The 12,199-nt window shown below is 43.8% G+C and overlaps 1 protein-coding gene across 1 annotated transcript in view; it reads left to right on the top strand.

Moving 5' to 3' along the window:
- ANKFN1 (ankyrin repeat and fibronectin type III domain containing 1) overlaps positions 1 to 12,199 on the top strand; it is a 131,066-nt gene that overhangs the window by 99,732 nt on the left and 19,135 nt on the right. The window contains exons 12-14 of the mRNA XM_087710330.1: positions 4,787 to 5,002; positions 8,354 to 8,520; positions 9,852 to 9,999. Coding sequence (XP_087566456.1) covers positions 4,787 to 5,002; positions 8,354 to 8,520; positions 9,852 to 9,999 — 531 coding nt within the window. The remainder of the gene's footprint in view (positions 1 to 4,786; positions 5,003 to 8,353; positions 8,521 to 9,851; positions 10,000 to 12,199) is intronic.

The following is a 12,199-nucleotide window of genomic DNA, read 5'->3' as shown; positions in this document are numbered from 1 at the left end:
TCCTTAACGCTAAGGTGTGTTTGCAGATTCATACTATACATGCCTCCTGAACCTGCCAGACAGATTTGAAAGCTAAATGCCGCGTCCCAAATATGCTCTCCATCGTGTGTGTGTGTGTGTGAAATAAACTCCCTAAAAACCTGGTTCTAAATGTCACATACTTCTTGCTAACATAGATGGACATGTCTAGCTGCAATAACAGGTCTGACTTACAAGCCTTGTGTTCTTTGCAGTCCAGCCCTCCTGGGCAGAGAGAGAGAGAGCGTGCTAATCAAGTTCTTGCAATCTCCGAATGATTAAAATAAATAAATAAAAATAAAATTAAGTCTACCTGACTCTAAGCAAATCTGTATACAGGCAGCAAAAAGAGCAGAGGGCCCATAAGGATACAGAACGCCTACTGTGTGCCTTGGACGGGGATGCCTAAAGCTAAAATAGCTACTTAAAGCCACTTCTAAATGCCAGCCAGTGTGCCTGGCTGTTCTGAGTGCTTTGGTTATAAACAATCTTAATAATGCTGCTCAGAGGTAAATAGTGTCTGCTAAGTGCAGATAGAGTCAGCTCAGGGTGGCTTTATCTATCAAATGAGAATGTCATTAAGGTTAATGTACAGCCCCTCTGCTTTCATAATGAACAATGTGCCACATTGTCAATTCAGTTTTGCCTTTTAAATCACTCCTGCTGCCCCCCCCCCCCATTACTTGCATACTGTAGACCTTTTGAAAGCTTCCAGAGTCACGGGCATATTTAAAATGCTAGGGATTTTTCTTTGAGACATCTGGGCATCTCTTCAGGAGACAAACACTGGTCCCTCAGCCCTAGGTGAGTTACCAAAAAGTACGAACAAAGCTAAAGTAGATCTAATCATCTAGAAAGTCTTGATCCCAGTGCTGGGAGCAGTCATTTTCTTTCAAAAGTTGGCCTGAATGTTCTGTCATGAAATTGTCCTGTGCAAACCCCCCGGAGATGCAATAGCCATATTGCATAAAGATGTTGAGATAATCCATGGTCATTATTGCTGGAAATTTATATCCAATGTTTATGTCAAAACAAGCAAACATAAATTATATATGCCCCAGATGGACTGCAATGTATATCTCAAAGAACAGTCAGAAAGGGCACCAATTTTCCTTCCGAGGTGATTCTGCCTCATTGCCTTTTATTAAATTTTCATCACTCTGCTGTAATGCTGCTGAGCTCTGCAGGAATGCATTTTGACCTAGAAATTATACATCATCTAATTGTTTTCTGAAGTACAGATCTCTCTCTCTGTTGTGTACATTTGTAGTTGATATTACACTTGGCATCAGTCAACTCTCAGCTTTGTGACTTTCAAAGTCAACCAAAATGCTTATGTCCTTCAAAATGAAGATTGGATTTTAAAAGAGGGAGAAAGAGAGATCTGCAGATAAACAGCTCCATCAGTGCTAGTGGTCTCAAGTCCAGCATTGTCAATGTATCTATGGGGACTAGTTCAGAGGCTAACAGATGAACTAGGCTTATAGAACTGGAAGACTCTTCCCAAGTCTAGAGTCCTCCAGGTGTGCTAGGACAGAAACTCACATTATATGTGCCAAGCCTGGACATTCTAGGAATTTCCATCACATCTGCAGGTCGCCAGGATGGGGAATATATTGGAACGAACTCCCCGTGGAGATTCGTACCCTCTCCACCGTCCAGGCCTTCCGCACAGCCCTTAAGAACTGGCTAGCCCGTCAGGCCTGGGGACAAGGATAGCCGCCCCTCCCGAATGATGAATGTATGTTGCTTACTATTTTATTATATGTTTCTATGTCAATGTCTGTATTCCCCCTCCCTGATTTTATGTGAGCCGCCCTGAGTCCCCTCAGGGAAAAGGGCGGCCTACAAATATTAATAAAATCTAAATCTAAATCTAAATAAACTCAGGGATGTGCATTCACTAGAGGCAGGGGAGGCAGGGCCTCACCAGTCTCCTGAGGGAAAGGAAAGAATTTTAAAGAATTTTTTTTAAATAATTAAAGCCACGGTAGTTGCTACCAGATTCCAAGTCACAGTGACTTGGAACAGTGCTTAGTGTTAACTATAGGAGGAGGCCAGAGAACTGTGGGCCTCCTTTGCATAAGGAATTTTTCGCCTTTTAAAAGTTAAGAAAGGGTTAAAAAGCAAAAACGTTTGTATGCAAAGAAGGCACTGATTCTCCCGCCTCCTGATCTGGAAGCAGCGAATCATGCCTTATGAGGAGAGTTGAGAGAGTTTCCACAGCTGGAAAAGATATGTGGATCGGACGGAGGGAGGGGGGATTTGTAATTTTTTGATTGTGAGGAATTTGTGTGTGTGTTTCTTTTTTCACAGCAGTGGGGTCAGAGGAGGCGGGGGCGAGGCGGCGGAGCACAGAGGCGGCAGGGACATTCTCACCGCTGTGTCCCAACAGGCCAGGCATCTCACGTTTATGTCCGCCATAAACGCGAGATGCCTGGCCTGTTGGACACAGTGGTGGTGGGGAGGAATGGGCTGGGTGGGCTGGCTGGCTGGGGAGGGGGGAGCCCTTTAAAGCCCTGCTGCCGCATCTTCCCAGCAAGACTTCCTTTTGGCTCGCGAAAGGGACTCTGGGCGCAACTCGCTTTTATGCATGTGCCAGGCAATGTGTGAGCGCCGCACATTCCTAGAAATAGACAAGGAGAGACACCGGACTGGCAAATCTCCAGCCTCCTGGTTCACTGGAACTAGGGTGCTGAAAGTTTGCAAGGGCGGGCTGGGCTGCGACAGGAACGCTCTTTCTGGCATCTCTCCCAGCGGCTCCTCACGCAGCCTTTTTGCTTCATCCAAGTGGCTACCAATTTGGAAGCGGTCACTTTCTCTCTTCCCCCCCCCTGATGCTTATAACCCTCATCCCTCCTTGCCACACTCCTTCCAAAAAGGTGCAGCAGCCAATCCATCCCGTTGTGTGGCATCGCCATGAGCGGCTGCTTTTGCAATTAGCCAGGCTACAGCACGCGCGCAGTTGCTTTTCCCGGCGGGGCTTGAGGAGGATTTGTTTATTTTGCTCACTCTCCTTTTCCTCTTCCCCCCACACACGCAGCAGGCAGGCAACCGCTGCCTCTTTCTGAAGAGCATCGGAGTAACAAGCGGGGGAACGAACGACGGGCTGCAAGCGAAGCCTCAGACTAGTATTGTTCAGCGGCTCTGTCTCTGTCTCTCTCTCTCTCTCTCTCTGCCCCCAAGCACCCCAGCTGGATGCAGGAGAGACGCCATTATGGGCGAAAAGCACTTGCGTGTGTTCAGCTCTTGCCCGGGGCCCTTCGCTTTTCTGTGTTACAGAAGGCGCCTTCTTCCCCACTAGGCAAAGCCCTTCGGGTGTCAGGCGGAGCTCTCAGGTTGCCCATCCAGTTCCTCCCTCCGTAATTTTGAACCTGGGAGGAACTGGATTGGGCAACCCAAGAGCTCCACCTGACGCCCGAAGGGCTTTGCAGGAAGAAACGTGGCTTGAGGCGCAAGGATGGTCCTGGCTGTGGGGCGCAGGCCCGGTAAAAGCCTCCCATTTGGTTCCCTCCTCCTCCTCCTTCTTTCACAGCCTGCGTGACATTGCAGCTGTGGCCAGTGAGGGTCCCGCTCTATGACGGACGCGGCGCTGGGGCTTCGGCGGGCCTTTCGCGCTTGCCTCACCGGCCATGAAGCTCACCGCACGTCACTGTATAAACTAAACATCCATATTCTACCCAGCTGTCCTAACAGAAACGTTCCTACATCCTACTGAGGAGCGCAGAAGGCATTTCAAATTTCAAATAATCACCATGTTGGATTAATTCTCTATGCTGTGAAGAAAATGCTCGAGTTCCCATCTGTTAGAAGAGATTGAAACCTATGGATGTGGTCCAATTTCATTAAAGCTCCCTGGGAACATTGTCATTATAAGATTTTTATCGTCTTATGCAGACCATTTTGTGAAATCCCTTCCTTTTGTCAATTGATTAGCAGGAGTAGAGCTAGATGAAACTTTTCCATCATTTTCTATTTAATGCCATAGAAAAGAGCCCAATTCAGTGGTAGAAACCCATACTGTCTCCCAGAAGGTCCCAGGCTCCAGTTAAAAACATCTCGGATGGGGAAACATTGGGGATCTGCCCCAGGCACTGCTGCTACTTTTCAGAGCAGATAATGCTGAGCTAAATGGAGCAGTGGCTAGATTCAGTGCAAGGTAGTAAGGTAAAACTATTACTTTACAAGCAGATTTCAGTGCTCTATCCAACATATTTGGTGGTGCAGTGGTTAGAGTGCAGTACTGCAGGCTACTTCTGCTGACTGCCGGCTGACTGCAATGTGGCAGTTCAAATCCCACCAGGCTCAATGTTGACTCAGCCTTCCATCTTTCCAAGGTCAGTAAAATGAGGACCCAGATCGTTGGGGGCAATAGGTTGACTCTGTAAACCGCTTAGAGAGGGCTGTAAAAGCACTGTAAAGTGGTATGTATGTATAAGTGCTAAGTGCTATATTCTATTTCAGTAATATATGCTTAATTCTGTTGATATAAAGAGTGTACAGATATCATCAATTTGAAATGAACAGAACTGTTGGGTCTCCCTTGTTGTGATAATTGTTACTTGCGATTTACCACCCTGTTGAAACAAGAAAGGCTCAACATTAAACAAATGATCATTTGAAGGGCTTAGCTGGTTATGCTGTTTTTATTTCTGGGAACAGCTGTTGAAAGCTATTCTGCTATTCAAAAAATGTGCATTATGACCTGTGAAAATGAGTCAATAATGGTGTGTTTTGTGCTCTTCAACTTTTCCCTCTTCAACTACAGAACCTGTTAGGTACACACAACCTGGGCCAAGTCTATTATGAACCGATCAAAGACCGTCATGGCAATGTTATCATAGTGACAATCAGAGAGGTAGAGAGCCTCTATTCCTTTTTTAATGGCAAATGGATGCAGATATCTAAGCTACAAAGCCAGAGGAAATCCCTTTCGACACCTGAGGAGCCAACAGCGTTAGACATCTTGCTTATCACAATTCAGGTAACCCTCATTTTCTCCAAACTCCAACAAATAAGCAAACATTCCTTCGGATAAGCTTTTGGGAACTCAGTTGCAGTTTGTCAGGCACCGTATGCTATATATTCAAAGGACGTATTTGTTGGCTTCTTCCAATCTGTCCCTTAGTGAGGAGGTGTGAATACTGGAAATTGGTTCAATTAAAAATGCAGAATTAGCTAATCTTTATTTATTTGATTGACTGATTAGCAAAGAGGGGGAAGTCGTGACTATGCTGTGACGATGTGAGGTTGACACCCCTGTTTTAGAACTACTAAGCCCATGATAAGATAGACAAAGCCTAGCACTTGGGTGACTACATCCATTGAGATTCAAAAATTTTTACTACCAGTTCTGTGGGCATGGCTTGGTGGGCATGGCAGGGGAAGGATACTGCAAAATCCCCATTCTCTCCCCAGCCAACTAACCTGCTATCCAGCTCCATTCTCCTGTTCAGGGCAACATAAGATCAGCTGGGAGGCAGTGGGCGCGGGCCAGCTTATTTGCCAGTTCTCCAAACTACTCAAAATTTCGGCTACCGGTTCTCCAGAATTGGTCAGAACTGGCTGTATACCACCTCTGACCACATCCTATTGGGACCAGAATTGGATCTAAGGATGTGTGCCTAAAGAAGAAAAGCAGAAGGAAGTGACCTCAAATTAGCAGTACGTTAAACAAGAAATAAGCAGTGATGGACAGAGAGAAACTTTTTTAACTTTCCGTCCACACCCCCACTGCCTCCTTGTGGTCAGTTAGTCAGTCACAAGGTGCTCCTAGAAGTACACCTTTGACACATTGACCAACAGTTAAGGGGTACTGCAAATTTTCTCCTCCACGTGGATAGCTTTGGATTTTAGAACCTGAGCAGGGAAGCCACTCTATCCCTTTTTGCTGAGAAGAGACAAATGTCAGCTTTGGGAAACACAACCACTCCTGTCGCATACCATGTTTAGCACCGGAAGCTTATTCTGACAGCTGCTGACACCTTTAATTTCCTCCCTCCATTCCCCACTCTGTCTTTTGAAATCCCTTGGCAAAATCTGCCAAATTCACTCTCAGGTTACATTCTGAAGCAACAAAAATGCTATAATCTTTTTCTTAGGAGAAAGAAAAAGGAACAGTTAGAAAAACATATGAACTCTCTTTTCTCCAGATCACACACATTTATCTATTAATAACATTTTGTTTGTTTGTTTAATCTTTATATATATAAAAGCCAAATACCACTCACATATCATCGCGAAATCTCCACAACCATAAAGCCTACAAATTTGAAATTTGGCACTTATGTTCCTCTTGGCTTCTAGGTGCTCGCTAAAAAAGGATTTGTCGAAATGACCATCAGATCATTAATATTTCTTATACAGTATTATATTAACATGCTCTGATGCTAAGGAGTTAGACAATCTACTCCCCCTCCCCACCTGAAAAGAACTCAGTTCCAACTGCCAGTCACCTTATATTAACATGCTCTGATGCTAAGGAGTTATACATTCTACAATAATTTTCAAGCTTTAATTCTCAAGTTATCAAGACCAACCGTAACTACTCATTAATGTTCAAGCTTTAAGTATCAATTTATCAAGTCCGATCACATAGTTTCATAGTGAAGCATGGGTATTCAGCTAGTAAATTTATATAACTGCCCAACTGATACGAAATGACTCCATATCTCTTTCCTGCAGCTCCTTGGTCTCAAGAGACCTCTCCATATTAACACCAGATTTGTTTTTTTAATATGGTTTAATTCCAATTCTGTTTCCCCCCCCTGGACCCCCCCCCAATTTTAAATGCTTGAACCCATCTCTCAATGATCGATAATAGAGAATATTAGCAATGAAACAAAAGATAGGAACTAATAATCATGACTTTCAGACTCTGGTAAATGAGCTAAATGAATTCTGACTGTGAGATTGTCATTAATAGCCTCCTGATGTGGGAGGGAGATTAAGTGGTTCTACATCTTCCAAGTATTGTTTTAAATGCTTTCATCATCCATTTAGAACAAGTTAGGATTAGGAGGATTTTCACTTCCAAATGCAAGGCTAAATAGAGGTAAGGGGTTATTTCCGAATACCTTGGCAAATTTTCTTTCTGCAGTTGCAGTTGAGCCACTCCTGGAAAACTGTGACAGGAGACTGGGAGTTCTAGTCCTGCCTTAGGCATGAAAGCAGACTGGGTGACTTTGGACCAGTCCACCCTTGCTCAGCTCTGGGAAGCAGGCAAAGGCAAATCATTTCACAAAAACTTTGGCAAAAAAAAAAAGGATAGTGATGGCTCACCTTGTTGTCGTGTGCTGAAAGCGCATGTGCACACCCACACCCATAATGCAATGAGTATGTGCACCTCCTGTGTGCCCCACCACCTGCAAATGCACACATGGCACCCCATGTGTGGCCTGCTCCTGCGCATGCACGTGTCACCTCTGCACATGCATGTGCGACCCCCCGCCCCATTTTGGACCTGGAAGCCAAAACAGGTCTCTACCATGCATGTGCGGGGCTGGGGCGCATGTGCACACGTGTCATCTACATGCACCCCACCCCCACATATGGATGGCAGACCTGAAAACCTGCTGGCTGGTGGGAAGCACATGCACAGTGAAGCTGGGTTGGGCCACGGCTGGCATGCCCACAGAGAGGGCTCTGCGTGCCACCTGTGGCACGTGTGTTATAGGTTCACCATCACAAATCTAGGAAGTCTCCAAGAATTGAACATGATTAAATGGAAGAAGAAAAATGTTCCAATTATAAATTGGAAGGATTACTCCCTTGAATTCCAGTGACAGTGGGGCCATTAAACGCCTAGTTTGTAACAAAACACAGGACTTGAAGCTTTTTTTCTCTTTTATAATCATAGAGTAAGAGATAACTTTGTAATTATTCTTGTATTTACTGCAAAGGAAATCAGAAGCTTTGTATTATTTTTTTATTGTTGCTTTCTGCATTTTTCTCTCTTTTTTTCTCTTCATTCTGTATTAGTTTGTGTTCGTTTATATTTTTCTCTTTAAAACTTTCAATAAAATGTATAGATAAAAGGAACGAAGCATGGGATTTGAAAAACAAAGGGAAGTACTTCTGCTTCTACTGCTGCTACTATTACAACAACTATCACTAATAACATTAATAGTGTGATGAACCATAATAAAGGTGACAATACCTTTAACACCCATCAAACAACATCCTGACTGAGCAACAAACCATAATAATAAATAAAATATTGCCCACTGCTTGGGCAATACCGTATTTTATTCCTTTCCTCCTTCCTTTACTTTTTTATATGGAAGAAAAGTCAAGGAAATTTTTGAACCTGTTTTTTTCTCCTTTTCTTCAACAGGACATACTTTCCTATCACAGAAGGAGCCAACAGCGTCTGGCTCCAGGCCTTTATTTGGGCTACTTAAAACTCTGCAGTTCCGTCGATCAGATCAAAGTTCTTGTGCTACAAAAGCTGCCCAACATTCTGTGTCACGTTAAAATCCGAGACAATTGCAATGTGTCCAGGTAAGTGGAGAAACATCTCCCAATCATGCTGATTAGAATTTGCTTTCTGAGTTGATGTGGTCTGGATTCCCTTACTCACTCACTCATTCTGTGAATTTGCTTTCCCATTGGAATGGTGATCTCTGAGAACATTTTTCATCATTACAAATATCAGGGCACAACAAATATCAAGATTTCTTATCCTCATCTATCATTTATTTACACAGTTTGCAGCAATCAGCCAGACTAATTGAACCTGACAAGTAAAGAAAGAAATAGCCGACTTCATATCTCAACAGTGAGATGCAGGGATACAGTTCCTACTTGCCTTCACCCAGGGACTAATTAGCTCTTTTATTGTAAATCCTGTTGAATGGGTAATTATCAAAGACAGACAGACAGACTTGCAGAGATGCTGGGCTTATTTGTTTTGCCTACCTAAAGACCCACGTCGGTCTTCCCATGGCACCTACTGCTTGAGCAAGGCAACATCACAGTGTTGTACCTTAATCTCTGCCCCTTTCAGATGCTAGGTAACATCACGATAAATATAGAAAATGGGTGGTACTTGCCTCATTCCCCTTTTTCTTGTACTGTAGATGCTTCTGTCTACCACTACACTAAAGTCAGTGGTGGGATTCAAATTTTTTTACTACTGGTTCAGTGGGTGTGGCTTTGTGGGCATGGCGTGGCAGGAGGCGTGGCTTGGTGGATGTGGCAGGGGAAGGATATTGTAAAATCTCCATTCCCTCCCCACTCCAGGGGAAGGTTACTGCAAAAATCCCCAATTCCTCCTGACCAGCTGGGACTCAGGAGGCAGAGAATAGATGGGGGCAGGGCCAGTCAGAGGTGGTATTTACCCATCCTCCAAACTACTCAAAATTTCCACTACCGGTTCTCCAGAACTGGTCAGAACCTGCTGAATCCCACCTCTGATTAAAGTATACACATTCCAACAATCCGCTTGTTTCAGCTTTATGTCTTCTATCTTAAAAAGAGAGGAGAAATAAAAACCAGGCTAGCTACACCCAAATGAAGAAATTAAATGAGTTAATGAGAAAATTGAGCCCGCCTGCCCGCTTAAGACCCCTAGGAATGCGCATTAAAAGTTATAGAAATATGGAACAGCCTGCAAGTCAAAGAAAGTCTTCAGCTTGAGATGCACCCGCAGAATGAAATCAGAAAGCTGGCCCCTTTTTTTAACCACAAACAATTGGGCCTGTTACAAGTTTAAAAGGTTTTACTATTTGAGAACAGAAACCCCAACAAAGCCCAAATGTACATTCAGTAAATTCTTCCTTGTGCAATGAACTTTTGTTATATTTCTAATTTTAACTTCACTCCCTATACAGAGAGGAATGGGAATGGATCCAAAGACTTTCTGGCTCAGAATCTATGGAAAATATGGATCATTCTGCCGAGTGTCCAACTCGACTCTTTTTTGAGCTCCAAATGGCAATGAGAGCCCTTCTTAAACAAATCAATCTACCTCTACAACAGGTATCATTTATTTATTAAATTTATTTGCTGCCTTTCTCACCATGGGGCTATGCAACGTGACTCTCCTCATCCATCTCATTTCAAGCACTTAAACTTACCGGTGAGGGAAATATCAGTCATATTTGCATATTGTATGTATTTGTGCATATGTGTGTGTGTTTGTGTGCATGTATGCTGATTAACAACACTGAACCTGAGCTGATTTGGTATCAAATTTGATTTGTGTACATTTTGCTCCCGCTAGGGAAAGATGGAGTTGTGTTTTGCTTGCCTCAGGACAGATTAATGAAAGCTGTATTATAATTCATAGCCTCGTTGCCTTTGCAAGCTTTCAAAAATGATGCTTTAAACTACAGTGAGCTCACGGTGAAACCCTGTATAAAACTTAATTTAAGTCAAGATAGTAATCAGTGCCATAAAACAAATGGCCAGCTGTAAGTGGCAATAGAGCTTGCTCTTATATACCTCTGGAAGCGTGTGAAATATGATTTGAGTTGGAGATTGAAATGGTGTGTGTGTGTGTGTGTGTGTGTGTGTGTGTGTGTGTGTGTGTGTGTGTAAGAGCATTCCTGAGAGCAGGGATTTAACCTAGGCAAGATTAGTGAGGCAAGTTTTATGAGTGTAGCAGAAAAGTGATTTATTTAGAGGGAATAAATGATATGGATAGGCAATGCCTAACCCTTAGCTAATCACAGCTCCTGGGAAGAGTATCCAAGAGCATGTGCACTGGATGGGTCTCCGTGGGAAGAGAGAAGGAGGGAAATGACCTTAGACTAGCAACCTCTTAAACAAGAAGTTTGTGAACTGAGAAATAGAGTGGGAACACAGGGTAAATCTTTAACTCTCTGTCTGCACCCTGCTGATCTTGTGGCCAGCAGGTCATGAAGTGGAGAAGGGTCATTACCATTGGTTTTGCAGCTTCAAAAGTTGGGTGAGATGTTGAATGAACATCAGTATATAGTGAAGCAAGTGGATGAGTGCTTCTCATATGTCCAGGTACCAAGCCTTTGCCCCAGGGTGCATCCCACAATGCTGTGTTAAAACAGAATAATTTGTGGTTATACAACCTAGCTGTTATACAACCTTGCCTTTGACACGCAATCAGATTCAGCTCACTAGAGCCAAGGGAGCCATCCAAATGCAATTGTCTTCAGTCATGATCTGTTGTTATGCTCTACGCAGTTTTTTGAAATGATTATGATGAAGATGGTTCCTTTGGTTAGCCTTCTTTGTATTTAATCAGTCCCTTTTTCCCCCACTGTGCTTCTTGGCTTTACTTACTAGAGATTGCAGATCATTTACATTTTCAGCCATCAGTCTAGTGTTATCAGTATAGCACAAGGTATTCCATCTGCTTATACCCAGGGGTAGGCTGGGGTTTGCAGGGGTTCAGAAGAATCTCTAGTTAAGATTCTGTGCAGTTCGGAGAACCCCCAAATCCCACTCCTGGCTGGCCCCTCCCACCCTGCCCCTTCCAGAAGTCACCACGTGGCCCATTTTGGATGCAGGTGAGTGCAGGGCACGTACAAAGACTTGGGGAGAGTGAAAAACAGGGCTCCCAAAGTTCGGGAGGCCCATTTCTGGCCTCCAGATGGCCTACGGAGCCTGGGGAGGCCATTTTTGCCCTCCTGGAGACTCAAGGTAAGTCTCTGGAGCCCGGGAAGGGCAGAAACACCCTCCTGCCATGATGCAAGAGACCAACTAGGCCACGCCCACCGTGGCCACGCTCACCCAGCCACCCGGCAGAGGACCCCTTGCTAAACCTTTTGAAGCCCACCCCTGCTTATACCAATACTATAATCAATTTTATTTCAATCAACAATCCAGTATATGGGCATTGTTTTGATTGTTGGAAGACTGTAAGCCATGAAGAAATCAATGACACTGGATAAATTAATAAATTTATAAAAAATAAAATAAAATAAATTTGTATAAAATAAATAAAACAAATTAATCAAGTTGTTCTCCTGCTTCATTTTTGTTTTCTAGGCCCATGATCGTGAACCTGTGCCACATGCGCCTCTGAAATATTTGTACAGCGTTCATCCCATTTTGAAATAAGCGGCAATTTTGTCTCTTTTCCTTAAAGTATCCCGGCCTGTAACGGGAGCAATGCTTTAGGGAAGAGTAGACCATGTAGATATAAGCAGTGGTGGGATTCGAATAATTTAACAACTGGGTCTCTGCCCTAATACCCAGC

Source organism: Thamnophis sirtalis, unplaced genomic scaffold (genome assembly GCF_051295495.1).
Source record: "Thamnophis sirtalis isolate CommonGarterSnake01/CBP01778 unplaced genomic scaffold, rThaSir2_p1.2 scaffold_3, whole genome shotgun sequence".
Lineage (NCBI taxonomy): Eukaryota > Metazoa > Chordata > Lepidosauria > Squamata > Natricidae > Thamnophis > Thamnophis sirtalis.
This window is presented reverse-complemented; position numbering and strand designations above follow the sequence as displayed.